General features: G+C 39.6%; 2 protein-coding genes across 2 annotated transcripts in view; one reads left to right on the top strand and one right to left on the bottom strand.

The window, feature by feature from the left end:
- Positions 1 to 1,848: 1,848 nt before the first annotated feature.
- LOC141430565 (xaa-Pro aminopeptidase 3-like) lies at positions 1,849 to 15,414 on the bottom strand. The gene is made up of 11 exons (XM_074091366.1): positions 15,269 to 15,414; positions 14,789 to 15,057; positions 13,507 to 13,656; positions 12,322 to 12,458; positions 11,439 to 11,668; positions 10,732 to 10,902; positions 8,683 to 8,789; positions 7,491 to 7,628; positions 5,658 to 5,778; positions 2,562 to 2,727; positions 1,849 to 1,922 (listed from the first exon to the last, which is right to left on the bottom strand). The coding sequence occupies exons 1-11, from the start codon at positions 15,300 to 15,302 to the stop codon at positions 1,859 to 1,861; spliced, it is 1,587 nt and encodes a 528-aa protein (XP_073947467.1). The 5' UTR covers positions 15,303 to 15,414; the 3' UTR covers positions 1,849 to 1,858.
- A 683-nt stretch (positions 15,415 to 16,097) lies between these two features.
- The window catches only part of LOC141440478 (histone-lysine N-methyltransferase EHMT2-like), a 32,225-nt gene continuing 28,198 nt past the window's right edge, over positions 16,098 to 20,124 (top strand). Inside the window, 4 exon segments of the mRNA XM_074105000.1 lie at positions 16,098 to 17,074; positions 17,513 to 17,627; positions 18,688 to 18,909; positions 19,686 to 19,754. Coding sequence (XP_073961101.1) covers positions 16,336 to 17,074; positions 17,513 to 17,627; positions 18,688 to 18,909; positions 19,686 to 19,754 — 1,145 coding nt within the window. The 5' untranslated portion in view covers positions 16,098 to 16,335.

The raw sequence follows: 20,124 nt of genomic DNA, 5'->3' as shown, positions 1-20,124 counted from the left end.
TGGTTCCATACAAAATGAGATTTTAACGCGAACGCGATCGAGACGTATTTTGTAACCGAAAACTTACACTAAGGGTACCAGCGAAGTGCAAACACGACAGCTAGCGTAGTTGTGGAATTTGCTACGCCAGTGTTTCTCAACCTTTTTCATGATACGACCCCTTTGGTATGAAGAAATATTTCGCGACCCCGTTGTTTTTTTTCATGTATTTTATTTTGTGCCAAATATTATTCTTGAACTTATTGTTTTTTTTTACTGAAATATTTTTCGCAGCAACATATAGGGGTTTCGCGACCCCCTTATCCCTTTATAGAGCAAGACTTTTTTAACGCCAATCTTTTTCACGATCTATCCAATAAGTTCTTTAAGCTTTGAATAAATTATAACAGTATGTCATCATCATCATCATCCCAGCCTATATACGTTCCACTGCTGGGCACAGGCCTCCTCTCAGAACAAGAGGGCTTGGGCCATAGTTCCCACGCGGGCCCAGTGCGGATTGGGAACTTCACACACGCACCATTGAATTGGTTCGCCGGTTTGTGCAGGTTTCCTCACGATGTTTTCCTTCACCGCAAAGCTCGTGGTAAATTTCAAATGTAATTCCGCACATGAATTTCGAAAAACTCAGAGGTGCGAGCCGGGCTTTGAACCCACGACCCTCTGCTTGAGAGGCGATAGGTCAAACCACTAGGCCACCACGGCTTTTTTTAACAGTATGTGAACACTATTATTTTAAGTCTTTTGGATTACATCATTATTATTAATTATGGACGTCTTATGGTCGCAAGAGCGACCGTTGCCCTATAAAGGGTTAAAGAGGCTTCGCGACCGCCCAGGGGGTCGCGACCTACAGGTTGAAAACACTGCTACACTCTGAACCCACGCTGAGAGAACAAACGGCAGTTATTTTACTAACAGTGCGAGTAATCGCTTGTAGCCCAGCGAAAAAACTATTGAAACTCGCATCTAAGGAGGGCTATCGCGTATGAATTCGCCGCTAGAGGCGCTAGTGTAGCGTGAGGTCTCCGAAATGTCAAATCTCATAGTTTTTGGGCGAGCTACGCGGGTTTATTTATAATAAGAATAATTTTGTGAATATTTTGCAATACCTGAAATTAATTATGGCAATTATGCGTTACGGGGCAATGAATGTCTGTGTTATGAGACAGTTTTGTCTTTCGGAAACTTTTGACCTCCCTTTTTTCCGAACAAAACGGGACTACGCAACTCTGTGATTGCTCGATATTTTTATGGTGCGGTTTTAAGGTGTATTAAATATGATTTTAATCTAAACTTGAAAGCCACACTTAAAAACCTCACGCAACAGCGGCGCCATCTAGAAAGACAAAAAACGATAGCCCTTATAGCACGTCATCTCGTATTTAAGTTTCTAGCTCTACTAGCTTCTAGTTTATCGTCGGCGGTCGGACAAGTGCCGTAACAGCTGGCAGGGCTTCTAGCTTCACTTAAAATTTTTTGACATCACTATTGTGTGTGAGGTGTACATGGGATAATCGTAGAATGACATCACCACAGCCTTTAACTCATTAACTGCCACCGACGCATATATGCGTTTTTGGAACTTCCCCCCAGTGCCGCTGTCAAAATTATTCATACATTTTGAACGCACATGTGCGTCGGTGGCACCTGTGGTCAGTCAAGTCAAGTCAGGTGGCAGTGAATGCGTTAAGCGCCTCTAGAAGAGATGCCTGCCAATATAACAACTGAGACGCGTGAACATGTTCGAGATGTTTTTAAAGCTCAGATACAAAATGGCAGTTGTCGCAGAATTCTTTCACGTCAAATTGTACTATCGTAGGTGTAGCATTGTATATTTTTTCTATAACACTTTGAATTATTCGTAAATAGCAGGAATAGGAAAAAGCAGGAGTGGAAGGTTATTGGATTTCATTGTACTTCTGAAAAGAAAGAGTAAAGGAGATTAACAGCGAATAAATCTATTGCTGGGATATGTTTTTTGCGGCCATTCAATTTATGTTCAATCAAATACGAATTCTTTAAATCACTTTGAGCATTGCAACGTTTATTCTATGGCAGTATCGCTTGGAAAAGATTGCCTCTACTGATAAATTTGTAATTTTTCTGTACTATTATAAAATATGTCATTTTTCTGGATTTTATCCCGGGATAATATAAAATTCCAGGATGCAGATAAAGTTACGGGTAAGACTTGTTTGTGCAATCAACCTTTTACTATACATCTCATCTAAGCCTCTGTTTACAGTCGAATTTTCACAAATAAATCGACTTAAAAATTTTTTTGGGTACGTGGACCTATCGCTGGTGGTCAAGCCCGCTTTGGGTCCCACACTAAAGAGGATTGGGTCACGAGCAGGGCCGTCTCACTTATTAGAGGCCCTGGGCACATTAGGATACAATGGGGCCCCTATGTGACCATAATAAAGCACTATTTAGCTATCGGTTATCGTTTTGTAATGGAGTAGGGGGGCCCAATCCATCGCGGGGCCCCGGGCACGTGCCCAGTGTGCCCAGAAGAGGCGTAACGAGGAACTTTGAGCAACACCGTCCGCACTCACATGCTATGTTTGCCCACAATAGCCTCGATGTCATGAACCTCTTTGACGCAGGACTCCGTCAAGACGACCGGTTCGCTGTCGGTTATTAGTACATCGTCCTCTATCCTGATGCCGATGCCTCGGAACTCTGGCGGCACGCTGGTGTCGTCGGGGCGTATGTAGATGCCTGCGGAACCACTATTTATTAATGAACTATAAATAAATAAATATCATGGGACACTTGACACCAATTGACCTAGTCCCAAACTAAGCAAAGCTTGTACTATGGATACTAGGCAACGGATAAACATACTTATATAGATAAATAATACATACTAACAGCCTTATTCATAAAAAGTTAGAGCCTCCTGGAAGGCTCCTTGAAGGCCCGATGCTAAAAAACATGATTCATAAACGTCTGTTCGCGCTAATCAGTCGATCAAGGCTCTGCTAAAGTTAGAGGACCGTAGACCCTCCTTTATCTCCCTGCTAAGTCACAAAATGGCCGCCACAAGTTTGAACAGCTGACTTTGACAAGATCAAAAAACCATACCGAAGATATTTTTAGTGATGGGAGGGTTACGCAAAGATTTAATATAAATCTAGGAAAATTTGTTTTCAGGAATTTGTATTTAAAAATCCTCTAAATTAGGTATTTATTACTGCTACTTTACTACTTTACTAACAATACTTAAATATGAAAAAAATAAAATTAGGATGATTAACATAATTACGGCTTTTTGCACTTAGGTACAACATAAACATGCGGATCGGAAATGGCGGGAAAACAAACATCTCGCTTTTTTTTTCCTGCTAATTTGCTGTCACTGCTGTCAATTTTTTTTAAATTATCGATGAGGCCATTTTTTGTCTTTGACTTGTCAAGATGGCAACCTAACGCGTTTAATCCGTCTATCAGCAGCTCAACAACTAGCAGACTGCTAGCAAACGTTTATGAATCATACTTCTTGACAACCGTCTAACAAGCTAACAAGCAAGGTCTGCTAAGTAACAGACCGATCAAACCTGAATTAAGGATTTTTCATGAATAAGGCTGTAAACACCTAAGAACCGAGAACAAACATTCGTATAAGCTTTCCACTTAGCAACTGAATGTCCGAGGTGCGACATTAGTTTAGGTCGATTTATAAGAGCTGGCACGAAATTAACGATAATTTCTACGTGTGCATCACAAAATAAGTTAATGTTAAAAATTTCATTTTCATTTCTCATCTCTTAAAGTTCGTGTTTATGCTGTATCTAGGCGACATAAAATGACTTTTTATGCTCTAGTGCATAAAATAAAATCTTCGTCTAAGACCAACTTAAGACCAAGGCAATCAGGTGTCTACAGCCACAAACAAAAAAGTTTCTGTATATTTTTTAGATAATTTTTAATTTATATAAAACCAAAAAATCATTCATATCAATCATAATAAATCAGTAAAATAAAAAAATGGAATTATTATAATAATGCATAAAAATAAAGGTACATAGAAAGTGAATCATTGTTTCCACTGTTTCTATTTCATTTCCTCGCCATCTAAGTGAAAAGCAGAGTGTAAAACTCGAGTATAAAACCCATTTTCCCCTCGACGTGTCTATCTACCCTCGCCGTACCGGCTCAGGTGGCTATATGAACGCTTCGGGTAAAATGGCTCGTTTTATGCTCTTGTTGTACAATCTACTATTTTAATAAAAGATTTTTAGTTGACTGTACTTGCATTGTCATTTCAACTGCATATCAGTACCAAATTTCAAGTCTGTACAATTATCAATGAGGAGTACCCTCCTACGGAGACGACCCTGGCAGGCCCACCAAGATGTCACTACCAGATTATTGTATTCTCACCAAATTTACATAAGTATGCCAAATTTATGCAGGTGGTAGGACCTTGTGCAAGGTCCGCCCGGATTGCTACCACCATCTTGCTCGCTAATCCTGCCGTGAAGCAGCAGTGCTTGCACTGTTGTGTTTCGGCGTGGAGAGTAAGACAGCCGGTGAAATTACTGGCACTTGAGGTATCCCATCTTAGGCCTCTAGGTTGGCAACGCGTCTGCAATACTCTGGTGTTGCAGATGTTTATGGGCGGTGGTGATCTCTTACCATCAGGAGACCCACTTGCTCGTTTGCCATCCAGTCGAATTAAAAAAAATTTTAAAGTCAATTGGACCACTGCAAGTGGGTCAAATTGAGCTTCCAAGATTTGACCCAAACAAATAAATAAATAAACAGAGCAAGCTAAGAAAAGGCTACTAATTATTAAATACAGATTGATTCAATCCCTACCTACTTTAATACTATAAGGAGCTGTTTCACCATCCATTGATTAGTGTTAACTGGCGGTTATGTGTGATGCCGTCTCTATTTGTTTTGTTCGAATAGACGGAGACGGCATCACATTTAACCGTCAGTTAACACTAATCAATGGATGGTGAGGTGAAACAGCCCCTAAATGTAAAAGTAACTTTCTGTTACATTTTCACGCTTCAACCGCAGAACGGAATTAGACAAAATTCGGTATGGATATACTTGGAGTCCCGTGGAAGGACATAGGCTATTTTTTAAGAGCGTTTGTACCTGCTGAGCTGGCAACGTTGCATTTTTGTTAGTTTTTCCCGATTATTCCATAAAAAATGAATGAAAATTAAAAAAAAATGTCTGATAGAACACTTCTTACCCCCTTATTCATAAAACTTAACAAGCCTATGTTAACTAACAAATGCTTTGTCCCTTTCTAACAAATACAAATGTCGAAGTGACAGATAAGGACAAACGAATTTTAGCGGCATTTTAACTAAAATAGGTTTGATTGTCGTTTATGAATAAGGGGGTTAGTTATAACGTAATGTTTCTACTCCAATAATTATTAGTGATAGACTTTTATTTTCTCTAAAAATCGGTCATAAACATTAGTTCGTTTTTAAGGAATATAAAAGTCTGTCACTGTGTCTGGAGTAGACACATTAACTTATATATTAAAAAGTGTTCTATCAGACAACATTATTAATTTTCATTCAATTTTTATGGAATAATCGAGAAAAACTAACAAAGATGCAACGTTACCAGCTCAGCAGGTATAAACGCTCTTAACCCCGCGGTAACGGTAAATGCACCTGGCTCGACGGTGACCACCATGTCGGTTTTGACGGGCAGGTGGCGCCGCACGAGCGGCGTGTCGTGGACGTCCAGCCCGAGGTAGTGGGACACGTGGTGGGGGCACAGACGGTACGCTTTCTGCAAACAACACACAGGGTCAGAGGGCTTGTCTAAGAGCTGGTTGCCTTGCCGGATCTCGGGCCCGGATTACAATCGGATGTTTCAGTGGCTGGACATTTTATATGAAGACTAGCTGTTGCCCGCGACTCCGCCCGGGTAGAAGTATGAAATATAGTTTACGTCCTATTTTCAGACCTACCCAGTTGGTATACACAAAATAACTAATCTAACCATAAAAAAATCATTTTTATTATAGGCTTTTTTGCTGACTGTACTTTTTGTTGACTGTACTTGCATTGTCACCCAAACTACAAGTCGATGCTATTAACCGTTGAAATTTCGTCCTGCGGAGACGATCCTGGCCGGACTACCAGGATGCCACTACTGGATTATTGTATTGTCACGCGATTTACACAATTATTCCAAATTTCAAGCCAATATGACTATCGGAAGTTGGTCAAATTTAACTTGCAAGATTTGATTACAGACAGACAGACAACGGGACAGGTGAAACTAAAAAAAAGCTTGTAAAAATTCATGAAAATCGGTCAAACGAAGGAGTTTAGTCACAAACATTTTTGACTCGAGAATTTTATATATTAGATATTCACACCTGCACGACATGATTTTCTATAGAAACGACCGACATCCGACACGAAACGGTTCCGGCAACCGACAAGTGGGAACGGACTCTAACACAGTGGCGTCATCATCATTCCAGCCTATATACGACCCACTGCTGGGCACAGGCCATCTCAGAACAAGAGGGCTTGGGCCATAGTTCCCACGAGGGCCCAGTGCGGATTGGGACCATTGAATTGCTTCGCAGGTTTGTGCAGGTTTCCTCGCGATGTTTTCCTTCACCGCAAAGCTCGTGGTAAATTTCAAATGTAATTCCGCACATGAATTTCGAAAAACACAGTGGTGCGAGCCGGGGATTGAACCCACGACCCTCTGCTTGAGAGGCGATGGGTGCCGCAGCCATCTTATACCTCTTGTGGCCAGTGCTTGCCAGTATCACTGTCTAGTGACAGTGCGTCTGCCTTGTATACGAGTTGAGTCTCCATTGCATTTTCTTTAAAATAAATAAATAAAAAATAAATATCATGGGACACTTGACACCAATTGACCTAGTCCCAAACTAAGCATAGCTTGTACTATGGATACCAGGCAACGGATAAACATACTTATATAGATAAATACATACTTAAATACATATTAAACACCCAAGACCCGAGAACAAACATTCGAATTATTCATACAAATATCTGCCCCGGCCGGGAATCGAACCCGGGACCTCAAGCTTCGTAGTCAGGTTCTCTAACCACTTGGCCATCCGGTCGTCTTTGCATTGTATTTTGTTATTGTTCATTTCTGTTATTATTGTTGTTGACTTTTGTTACTGTTTCTCTTTCGGTTTATTGTTATTTTTATGCAAAATGCCGAAACGGTCTAAAAATACTGTTTTGAACTCCCAGAGTTGGGAGTTTTCAATTCGTTTGAGGGATTATTTTGAGCGAGAACGAGAAAACGGTGTCCCGGTGGGCGGAGAACTGGAAAATATTGTTTTTTTTTTTAAATATAATGCAACTTCTCCAAAAATAGGCATTAAAAAATCGATAGTTCACTCGATAAATGGTACATCTCTAAAACTTTCAAACTCGAAACGTCACAGAACTCATCATAGGTGACGGTGCATCTAGGGTATTCTAAGTCGTTGATTGACTCACCCCGATCAGGTCGTTGCCGTCGATGTTCCTCGGCAGGATGCCCTCCTGCTGCAGATGTGTCCCGAGGAGGCGGCACATCGTGTCGAAGAGAGAGTCGAGCGCCGGACGGTGCTCGCCCAGTATGTGGATTAGACGTTTCTGGAAAGCAGCTTTTTTAAGTCCAGAGGGCGGAATTCTCATGTCATTTTTGATCTGTCATAGTGACTTCTCACTTATCGACTCTGCCTAGATTCGATTTGTAGCATTCGAACATGGCGGATGTAGACAATATATAATTTTGCTATTTCTGTTACTTTGGCTGGTTTATAATTTTGATAGTGTTTTATGCGGCGATTAACCTTAACAGTGAACAGTGATCCCAAAATCCTATATTGCTCTCGTGTCTAACATTTTTTAATGCGCAAGTTGTCTCCGCGTGGTTTCTGGAATTTTACTATCAAGTTGCAAAAACTACAATCACCGTACAACGTGCCTCTCAAAGAGAGTTTACCTTGACACTGGCGAAATTGTCCTATTAATTAGGACAGAAAAGCCATATTTTAAAAGAGAAGAAGAAGATGACTCTGCCTAAATGATGTCGATATAGGTGGGCTGTAACAGGAGCGAAAACTGTAACCACAGCTTCCAATGTTAATCTTGAGCTAATTTAGTTCTAAAACTTTTGAAAATAACTTGTATTATGATTATTATACTAGTTTAAAGTTTAATTGGACAAGCAATGTATTACGAAATCCGGCATTTTGTTACGTGACAGGCGACGTATTGGATGCCGTACATTGAAAATACCATTTAATTTTTGTTTGGAATAAACACAATGATAAAATTACTTAATTTTTGAATGTTGCAGAACTAAAGTAGTTCCATTTGAGTAGCAGAACCTGTGGTTTAAATTTTTTGCTCCTGTTACAGGGCCCACACGGGCTCAAACAACTGGTACAACAACAACAACTGGTGGTGGTGGTTGTCTAACAACTGGTAGCATGGTGTACGGTTGTGTCACTCTGAAGATGAGCTCTGGTTGAGTTCGAAACGCGTCAGTGTAGTGTGGTGGTGGTGATAGATGGGTTTGTGTGATTTGTGTGTGTTCTTACAGTGTGGAGGTGGAGGAACTGCATGAACACGCATATTTTGCATAAGCTTAGCTATCGTAAGGTCGCGGGTGAGCAAGGAAATTATTTTAGTTCATACTTACTTGCACTGTTAATATTAATTCGTAGAGTATCCTCTGATGCTTAGAGAACTTCCCGGAGACTGGCCATGTCCTCGAAATGTCCGAATTGTACAGCCACCGCTGGCTCCCTTTAAACAGATACCATAGGGTTTTGTTTTTACACCACCATTCCTTTTTATATAGTAAAAAGAAGTGCTGGAAAACAGATAGAGATGGATTGCTGACTTCATAAAAACACCAGTAAAATACTGGGAGAACATGGCTGCAGACAAAGAAAAGTGGAAGATGGAGGCTTTTACCCTTTAGGACTAATTTGGATAAAAAAGTTGTATGTAATAAATAAATAAGGCCCGGAATTTTGCGTGCGGCTATTGATAGATTGTAGGGAGAGAGCATCGCTTTTTATCGATATTATCGATACTGCAGGGCTACTACGAAACTCGAAGTTCGTATCGTACCGTCCTTCTCGCTCTCGTATTAAATAGTATAAGTGTCAGAGGGACCGCACGACACGAACTTCGAGTTTCGAGTTTCGTAGTAGCCCTGCTGATATTAACAATGACTTCGAATACTAAATCAACAACTTTAAATTAAGTTGTAACTTTAATACATAATTGTAAATATATTTTTGCTTGGAATATTATTATAAAATACTTTATATTCGTGGTAAGAACGGAAGGAATACCAAATAATATTTTCTCTTTTATTTTATCAAAGGGTAACGTTAAGTGGTCTCAGAGGGATATTTTCTCAAGTTATAAAATATAAAGGTATTCGTAATTATAGTGATTTCAATAAAGCAATTTAAATAGATTAAACTTTCCAATATTTTGAACTTTTTTCGTCATTGACCGCTGAAAATACGTATCATCGAAAAGTTTGAGGTTTTCTACAATAAAAACAAAAAATATAAAAAAAACTATCGACTTTTCGATAACATCGATAAAAAGCGGTGCTCTCTCCCTCGCACGCAAAATTCCGGGCCTTATTAATAACAATAAATAAATTAAGTGCAAAGTCCTTGCCTATCTTTATATCTATGCTTAAGGAGCACTGTCACCTTCCATATGAATTTTGTAAGTAGTAAGTTTTTTTATACAGGATGATCAATCCAAATGGGTCAGTTCAGTACGGAGAAATCAGAAACTATGAGAGATCATCGACAGCGACATCTGTTCTTAGGAATCATGGCTTCGATTTTAGATTTAATAAAACAGGCATTCCCTGGTTAAAATCTCTGTAAACTATGTTTATAAATTCTACACATTTTTTTGTTCTTATAGCTGATTGTTTTATTTTTATTCGACTGGATGACAAACGAGCACGTGGGTCTCCTGAAAATAAGTGATCACCACCGCCCATAGAAACCTGCAACACCAGGGGGATTGCAGATGCGTTGCCAATCTAGAGGCCCAAGGTGGAACACCTCAAGTGCCAGTAATTTCACCGGCTGTCTTACTCTCCACGCCGAAACACAACAGTGCAAGCACTGCTGCTTCACGGCAGGATTAGCGAGCAAGACGACCGGATGGTCAAGTGGTTAGAGAACCTACGAAGTTTCAGGTCCCGGGTTCGATTCCCGGCCCGGGCAGATATTTGTATTAATAATATGAATGTTTGTTCTCGGGTCTTGGATGTTTAATATGTATTTAAGTATATATTTATCTATGTAAGTATGTTTATCCGTTGCCTAGAATACATAGTACAAGCTTTGCTTAGTTTGGAACTATGATATTTATTTATTATTATGTATTATTTAAATGCATGTTTGGCAAATTTTAATCCTATAATCATACGGTTTAAGAGTGATCCAGGAGACAGTAACTATAGCAACGAGTGACAAGAATAACCTAATCAAAAAAAATTTAAGACCCCCGACTTTGTCACTTCAAAGTTCAATATCTCAAAAACGGCTGAACCGATTTTGATAAAACATGTCTAAGACCATCGCCAGAAAACCTGCTTTCAATTAAATAAAAACGCATTCAAATCGGTGCACCCGTTTAAGAGCTACGGTGCCTTTTTGCGTTGGGGGTTTAGTCGAGCCATGTATGAAGTTGAAGGCCGTACCAGAGTCCACTAGAACCATATCCTCGCCAGTCAGCAGCTGATTGTTGGTCACGTAGTGTATGTGCGTGGCTCGGGCGCCGCCGGCGACCACCGGCGGGAAGGCCGGGTGCTCCGCGCCGGCCACGCGCGCGCTGTAATCTAGCACCGCCGTCAGATAGTGCTCGCACACGCCTGACACATGAAGGTGTTCAATTAGCTGCACAGTTCATTGAGCTGGTTATAAATAAATATAAATATCACGGGACAATTCACACCAATGAGGGCTATCGCGTATGAATTCGCCGCTAGAGGCGCTAGTGTAGCGTGAGGTCTCCGAAATGTCAAATCTCATAGATTTGGGTGAGCTACGCGGGTTTATTTATAATTAGAATAATTTTGTGAATATTTTGCAATATCTGAAATTAATTATGGCAAATATGCGTTCCGGGGCAATGAATGTCTGTGTTTTGAGACAGTTTTGTCTTTCGGAAACCTTTGTCCTCCCTTTTTTTCGAACAAAACGGGACTATGCAACACTGTGGCATGCTCGATATTTTCATGGTACGGTTTTAAGGTGTATTAAAAATGATTTTAATCTAAACTTTGTTTTCACGCCCGTAATAACAGACTTTGAAAGCCATACTTAAAAACCTCACGCAACAGTGCGCCATCTAGTGAGACAAAAAACGATAGCCCTCATTTATGACCAGTCTTTACGGATAACTCACCAGGTTTAGTGACAGCCATGGCCATATTGATAGCCTGGCTGCCGATGTAGCATGTCTCTTTCATGAGCTCCTTCTCAGCGGGACTCTTTATGGACCTCATCATGTGGAGGGCCTTCTGGGGGTCCCCGGACGTGGCCCCCGCCTGCCGGAGGGGCGCTAGCAGCAGACTCAGCTCGGGGTTAGACGACTGGTTGTACCACAGGATCAATGGACGAGACGGGGTGGCTAAGCTGTGGAAGGTTATGCCCAGTTTTTTTTAGGGTTGAGGCACCTTAAAAGCCAAAGACATTAGGTCCTTGCTTTTGTATAGTTGTTTTTGATTTTTTTGTTCAGAATTAATGTTGAAGCAGTGAAAAAATCTAAATTTTAAGTACAAACAAATGTGTATGGCAGAAGAAAGAAGATATATCTGAAAGTTAAAAAAAAAGTGTACAGTCACCCGCACCAATATCTGACGCAACAAGAGTGCATAAATATCTGATACGACTCTATTTCTAGGGCCGGAAGGACGTGTCAGATATTTTTGCACGCTCCGCTGTGGCAGATATTAATGCTGGTGACTGTACCCTGTCCTTTTTTTAATGTTTGGGTAAAATATGGTTTTTCCAACTCAGAATCAAGAGCACAATCGATTTCAATCGTTAAAAAAATGTGTTTTTTCATACAAAATTTTATGACTCAGTTTTGTCACATCCATACTGTGCACGAAAAAAACGTCGCAAAACTGTCATTTTTTTTTGGGGACATTGTTTAAACTATCGGAATCGATTGTGCTCTTGATTCTGAGTAGGAAATACCATATTTTTGCAAAATTTCAAAAACAATGAAAGTGTACACTTTTTATCTACTATATAGATAATAATCTAGCTTTTTGAATCCTTACTTGGCCATGTAAGTAGCGAAGTTGTCGATGGGCCGAGCCTCGTCGACTGCGAACAGCTTCGCGGCGCTCGCGCAGCCGGTGCGCGGGCCCTCCCAAAGCTCCGCGTGGCTGTCCTTGTCGTGCACGAACAAAATTGACTGGGGAGCGAAAGAGATACCAAATGGATCTTTCCAATTCGTACAAAGCGATTCTTTTTTCATTCTTATTATTGTTGTGTACTTCGTTTTTCTTGACGTGTCTTTTATTGAAAAACACTTATGAATAATTCACAGCAAATATGTAACACTTTACAAGGACATATGTGTATATGTGTGTGTATGTGTGGGTGTCTGTGTTTTTGTTGTCAATAAATGTTGTGAGTTTGATATGATCATTTATTCTTTTGGTATCTTAAGTAATATTAACCGTTTTTTTTTTAGCAAACAAGCAAGTGGGTCACCTGATGGTAAGAGATTACCACCGCCCATAGGCACCTGCAACACCAGGGGGATTGCAGATGCGTTGCCAACCTAGAGGCCTAAGATGGTATACCTCAAGTGCCAGTAATTTCACCGGCTGTCTTACTCTCCACGCCGAAACACAACAATGCAAGCACTGCTATTTCACGGCAGGATTAGCGAGCAAGATGGTGGTAGCAATCCGGGCGGACCTTGCACAAGGTCCTACCACCTGCAGATTTGATAAGTTTTTCAATAAAAAGACTCGTCAAGATTGTTTACCTTTTTTCTGATGCTACAAAAAACGAAGTAATACTTAAATAAAGACTTTGAATAAAGTCATCGAAAAAAATTGACAATTTTAAATATTTAATTATTGACATTTTCTAACATTTTTTTCCTTGTCACACCTATTGCTATGGAAATCTCAATTGTTTTCTTCCTGTGTCATAAACCGCGATTCCTCCCCCCACCCCAAATGTGTGACGTAATTTGTTGCTTCGCAGATATTAGGTAAAAATGTGCATAAAAACTAAAAACTACATTGTTACTCTTTCATTTTACTAAAATAGGGATTGCATACAATAATACTACTATAAAGTTTGCAAATATTATAAATGTAATCTTTATAAGGGACCAATTAAACCCCTATCCTCTTGCATATTTTTCTATTACTCTTGTATATTTTTGTGAACCCCTCAATGCAGCTGACTGTAATACTTAGCCCAAATGATTTGTATCAATTAACCTTAAAGTTGTCAGTCTGCGCAGGTTTGATTATGACAAGCACGGCAGCTGGTTCCAGGCATCCTGTCAGATAGAAGAAGTCCGAGTTCTGACGGAACACATACGGTATCTTGTCTGACATGTACTGCTTGTGAGCCGCTGGTATTACTATCTGGAATAAATATTTAAACATGAGTCATAACAAATTTTATGAATTAAATTTGGGTTTTGTTCCGCGTACCTTGGTTGTCTCGTGATCATGGCGCATGCGACTGTGCCGAAATTTCGAGCTTCGTTAATATCAAGGTATGCGGCACAAAACCCGAATTTAATTCACAAAACGTAAGTTATTTAATATATTAAAAAAAAAAACACATTGTCAGTGACACCGCAATATACTGCGATTACTTGGAGTTAACACTTGACAGATGGGCGTGCCTTCAGTCAATTTTCAACTTTGAGGTCATACAAATACAATAGTTTTTACATAATCTGTAAACGTGGGTAATACTAAAAATGGCTTTATTTGTATGATGTCAAAGTTGAAAATTGACTGAAGGCATGCCCATCTGTCAAGTGTTAACTCGAATTAATCAAACTGTACTGTACATATCTTTGTATTCTTTTGCCATCTGAACGAAATAACATTAAAAATCATCATCATCCTAGACTGTTTGCGTCTCACTGCTGGGCATAGGCCTCCTCTCAGAATGAGAGAGCTTGGGCCGTAGTTCCCATGTGGGCCCAGTGTTGAATTACTTCACAACTGTGTGCAGACAGGTTCATTAGACAGGCCTTTGCATCCAGAGACGTGGTTTCAGTGCAACGGAGAGCGTGAAATTTGTAGTGTGGTGTATATAACTGTGGCTCCCCATGAGGCTGACATAGTCACATTTGGTGTACTAAAGCCTCGTTAAAATACTAGATCAAAAAAAAAAAAACTGTGTGCAGGTTTTCTTCACTCAAAGCATTAAAAATTAATACATTATTTTGAGTTACATAAAAGCCTTTAACAATATTCCATCCTTCCATCCATCTCCTTTGTACATCTCTCGCTTGTTAACTGTTACTTTCATGTGTTTTAAGTACAATAACCTTATAGGCCCTTGCATACTTGGACTAGTCAATGCTAAGAATAACAACCAAATGTACTTCATAAAGTACAAATTGTTCATTACAAAAAGAATCTTAAGAATATTGAAATATAAAAGCTGGTGAACCACGTCTAGGGTGTAAGTAATAAAGTCTTAAAAAAGTCAGGTCCCTGGACGATAAAGAGTTATACAATACAAAAAAGTACTCACTATATGAGACTTGTGAACATTATTCACTTCCAATAACAATTTCTGAACTAATATTTCCCTTCTTTCTTTATATTCCATTTGAGTAATACCGCATGTCAGGAAGTCTGGTGGGATCATGTGCGGATGAGTATGACATGTTGGCTGACCCATTATGCCCTTCGGAATTTGGAATTTGGGCACCATCTTCTCATCAGAGGGTTTATCTATGATTGACATGCATCTTATGCTCTGTTCCGGTCTTCTTGTAATTTTCCTTCTGCTTTTTGCAGCTAAAAAAAACATTTTGTTTACTATTTTATTTTTTAATTTAGTTGCATATTACATAGTTTTTATTATGCCAGGTATTTTATAAACACTTTAATACGCAGCAGCTAGTGGCAGGTGATAAAAAAATGAAAATAAGTTAGTTGCTTTGCTTTTGATATTATTGTAATATTCATGGTATTTACGGTTATGTTTATAATTTATATAAGAGCTTACCTGTACTCAGTAAAGTACGCCTTAAACTGTGCATAGTTCTACTAAACAAGTAGTATTTCAAAATTTAGGTTTATATCTCTCAAAATAGTAGGGGCAAGTGGAAGATTTATCGGAAGAATTTTGACCAAAGATTTTGACGTGCAGAATCCTGCGACTGTATTTTTTTTTTAAGAATTTTGACAGGGCATATTCATGGCTACTTTTATTTTTGCCAAAATTAATAAGGCTCGCCTCACATAATCTACTTTTAATACGCGCTTATACTTATTCAGCAGGGTTACTATGAACCACGCGACTCGAACTTCGTATCGTACCGTCCCTCTCGCTCTAGTATTAAATAGGACTTCGAGTTTCTAGTTTCGAAGTAGCCCTGCAGTTTTTTGTCGAACTCGAGTCGAATTCAGAAAAACCTGAGTAGCTTTCTTTACATATGGATACTAAAGTTTAATTTAACAAGAACATTATGCCTATCCGCCTATCCTCTTTACTGCTATTTACGCAATACAGCAGAAACTATTAAGTACGGTTTTTTGAATCTTTACCTTAGAAATAGTAAGTACTACGCTAAGGTACTACCTGCAGGGCTACTACAAAATTCAAAACTCGAAGTTTGTGTCGTGCGGTCCCTCTGACACTTATACTTTTTAATACGAGAGCGAGAGGGACGGTACTATACGAACTTCGAGTTTTGAGTTTCGTAGTAGCCCTGCTGTTTTTGACTAAAGGGAAAGAAAGAGGGGAATAATAATAATAAGAAAGAAAAGGTAGAAAGGATGGCAACACTGTACTGTAATGGGTTCCTTTTGGTTTTGGTTTGTGTGTGTCAAAGAGGTTTGTGTTGTACTTGTACTGTTGTGTGGAAGTTGCGTGTGTGGGTTTTATTTTTAATTTACTTTGCACATCGTCGAAAGAAAGTAATAGTGTGTAATAGTGTTAAGTATTTAGCTTTGACTCGAATCTACTGTATACCTATAAAATATACTAAAATGCCTAAGCAAATACAATGTTACTTAACATGAGAAACTGAAGTTATTCCTTGACTAAAAATACTTTTTTATTGTGATACTATGTTGAGGTCAGTTGGTGCAAAGTGTGACGGTGAGGTACCCAACGACCTCGAGCAGCGCGAAAACATGCTACCAACGCCTGATGCCAAAGGAAAGCCCGAAACAGCCGCAAATCCTGCCGGGAAGCAAGAAAAACTCGATGCCAAGCCAAAAACTAGCGAAGACGACCCGAAGCCTAGGATAGTGCTCACCTTCCGGTCCGAAAAAACAGGAACACGCAGCAACAACATGAAAATTGTTTCTTCCGAGGAGAAACACGAGGAAATCTCTCCTAGACGCTCTAGTCGCATTCGTGTCCCTGTTATGTGGGATTCTGAGGAAGAAAGCGAATTCGCGTCACCCAAGAAGGAAAAAGCGGTAAGCAGACCCGTCTCTGAGAACGATGAGACTTCTGATGGCAGCACACCCAAGCGTTCCACTCGCAGGCGGAGCAAAGAGTTCTCAGATAGTGTCATAGCTAACGCAATTGCTAGGAAGGAGAAGTATAACGAGCCAGGCCCTACCCAGCGCCCGTATAGACGCATCAAGCCGACCTCCAAAGTCCTCGGTAACAAGGAGCTACGTTGGTTGCAGTCCGCATATAACTCGCAGGAAGCAGATCTCATAGAAAGATGGGAAGACGGTGTTATGACACGGAGGTCTGCGCGACGTAAGAGCTTTGAAGCTGTGGAGGAGAAGAAGAGTGATCGAGGGTATGATGAAGAAGAAGACATGGAAGGCGAGGAGATGGAGTTAGAAGGTAATGTTTTCATTTAGCCTTTCATAGGTTTGGTCATTAGAAAATAGTAAATATCACTAGCTTATTCATTCAGCAGCATTTACAGAACACCCTATTGCATATAGTACATATTTAATAGTATGATTGGGAATCCTAGGCTTGACTTCAGTGAGCGCTGGAAAGCGAAAAAGCTGCCCTGGATCCTCTGCCGCGTTGACTTGTCAGTCCACATGAACCATCAGCCGATATGTGGTCTAACACCCTAAAGTTGATAATCGTTTGCATGTCACAAAACATTAATGCCAATAGACGTGTCTGACAACTTGAAAGTTCAACTAACAACATATTCATTTGATAGGAACTTGTTTATAAATTGATAGACCACTTATATGGCTGATGGTACATTGGGATTTTCTCTTTTGTATGATCTTGCGTTTATTGGTTCTCTTTGTACATAAGGTGAGAGTGAAGTGCAATCGCACAATGTCAAGAAGCTGAAGCATCTCTGTGAGCTGGGGCTCCGCGCTATCAACCCTACGGGCATTGACGAGAGCAGCCAAGACGGCAAAGATGGGTAAGAAACAATTTTTAATAATATAAGTCTATTTCAACGAGGCTTTAGTAGTCTATTTCACTAAATGTGACTATGTCAGCCTCATGGGGAGCCTCAAGATACATTTTACACACTCCCTTGCACCGAAACCTAGTCTCTTGATGCATAGGCCTGTCTAATGAAGTTGTAAATCGGCATTGCTTCTTCTGAAAGTGGTTGATTCATAAACACATTTACACCTCCATTCAAGAAACCCATACCATTTCAGATACCTGTTTCTAAATGTCAGTCTTAAAAAAATACATATAAATATCCAAGGCTCAAGTGCAAATATTGTTCTGTGATATTTTGTTATTGCTAATATAAGCTATCCTAATTTACCTTAGCACTAAGATATAGCAGTTTTCTCTTTTGCTAGTGTTTATTTAATTTAACTTCATTTATATGCATAGTTATTTCTAGTTAAGTCAGTCAGTTTTATGCCTAAAACACAGGATTCATCCTCTATACTTGGTTCGGATAGGTATTTAAGTAAATGACAATACAGACAGAATATATTTCAATACAGAAATGTAAATGTTTAGATAGTTTAATGGGGGAATTTCAATATTTAAGACACCAATTGAGTTAAATGAACTAAAATAATTTCCTTGCTCACCCGCAACCTTACGATAGCTAAGCTTATGCAAAATATGCGCGTTCATGCAGTTCCTCCACCTCCACACTGTAAGAACACACACAAATCACACAAACCCATCTATCACCACCACCACACTACACTGACGCGTTTCGAACTCAACCAGAGCTCATCTTCAGAGTGACACAACCGTACACCATGCTACCAGTTGTTAGACTCAACAACTGAGTAATAACAACGGAGTCTCACTCTGAAGATGAGCTCTGGTGGAAATTATTTTAGTTCATTGATATGGACCTCCGCAAAGTAACGCCTGATTCAATAAATTACCAATTGAGTTGTTTTGTTTACATTTAGTTTTCTGTTCACTTTTAGTTTTATTAGGCGCATTTTTTTTTATTGTAAACTTATTTTGAATATAGACTTATTGTTACTATTTTACAGTGACGAGGACATGGATGCAGACATAGACGAGGACCAAGAACTGGACGAGGAGTTGATCAGCAAGCTGGCTGAGGTTGAGACCGGCTCTGACATCAGCGATGATGACGAGGAGTTCTACTGCTCCACGTCGGTCAGCAAGCGGCCGAGGAGGTCCACCAGACTGTGCTCGGGGTATGGGGGCGAGAGCGAGCAAGCTGCTTCACCGACACCTAGCGATGCCAAGTGAGTGTCACAAACCTCATTGTTTTGTAATATTTATTGAAGGTGATTTTAAAATTAATCTGGATTGTTCAGCAGATTATTTGGACATATTTGCTAATAGGTATAGGGTATTTGACAATTGGATATTTCTGGGTAGAAGAATAGTAATCTATTTAGCTGGGTGACAAGCAAGTCACAAAAAAAATTGGTAAAATATTAACCTTACGATGTTATGCATAAGTTTGATTATCCCTCGTGACTTTAAGTAGTAATTATTGACTTTTGATTCTCACCCGACGATTTAGTCTGTCAAGCGCGTCACAGTTCATAAGTCGGGACCCATTACGTCCAGGGTTCAAGGATATATATCATGATATATATAGTATTGAATCACATATGCTTTATTTTATGAATGCAGCATACACCAGTTAAATGTTTTAGGGCAGGGTTTCTTAAAATATTTGCGGTCACGGACCACTTTCACAATTTTAAAAATTCCATGGACCCCTGTTTAAAAATATTTTTGGAAATTTCCTAATGAATATGTTTACAGACTGACCTACTGCGGACCCCTAGGGGTCCTGGACCCTACTTTAAGAAACCCTGTTTTAGGGAGACATACTATTATTGTGTGAACGGCTGAACTGTTGAAGCGAACACGCATGTGTCACAGACGCATTTACACGTGCCGCGGGGCGTTAAAAGGGAGTTGATTCTTCTATAAAAGTAGTCGCCAGTCATAGCCTATTTCCCGTATGGTATCCCCTGAACGTGTAACGGGTACTTAATGTCGGCAGATCGCAACCGCGTCGCTCCTCAAGGAAGCCTAGAGCCAATGAGCCCTATTTGTCTGAAGAAAACGAAAGGTAATGATAAAGGATGGCCGTTTTTCCATTAGCCGGCCGCTTTGGGCTTAAAACCACTAAATTTCATAATACCTTGTTCACTAATACCCCAAAATTTTCAAATTACCATGGGCTCATAATACCTAAAATGTCAAATTGTCTCTTGTATTAAAATGAACGAAATTCATTATGACTTTTACTTAAAATGTCATATTGTCTAAATACCTAAAGATTGAAATGCACAATTCATTAAAATACCGAATGACAGAAATGACAGCACACAAAAGGCAAAATGCCTAATTTTTTTTCATGGGTTTGAGAAATTTGATGTTGATTATTGACTTTTAGTATAGTTCCTGTTCAACGTTCACATTTAGGTATTTTAACTTTT

This window comes from Choristoneura fumiferana, chromosome Z (genome assembly GCF_025370935.1).
Source record: "Choristoneura fumiferana chromosome Z, NRCan_CFum_1, whole genome shotgun sequence".
Lineage (NCBI taxonomy): Eukaryota > Metazoa > Arthropoda > Insecta > Lepidoptera > Tortricidae > Choristoneura > Choristoneura fumiferana.
The sequence above is the reverse complement of the archived record's forward strand: the minus strand, read 5'-3'. Positions and strand labels throughout refer to the sequence as shown.

Bases quoted from the DNA above. Each gene is read 5' to 3' on its own strand.
- LOC141430565 (XM_074091366.1), bottom strand. From the start codon at position 15,302: ATGCACAGTTTAAGGCGTACTTTACTGAGTACAG. The intron at 5,779-7,490 runs GTGAGTCAATCA...TGTTGTTTGCAG, and splicing joins ACGGCAACGACCTGATCGGG to AAAGCGTACCGTCTGTGCCC. The intron at 1,923-2,561 runs GTGAGTGCGGAC...CTTTCTTTTCAG, and splicing joins ATTGTGGGCAAACATAGCAT to AAGTACAATGAAATCCAATA.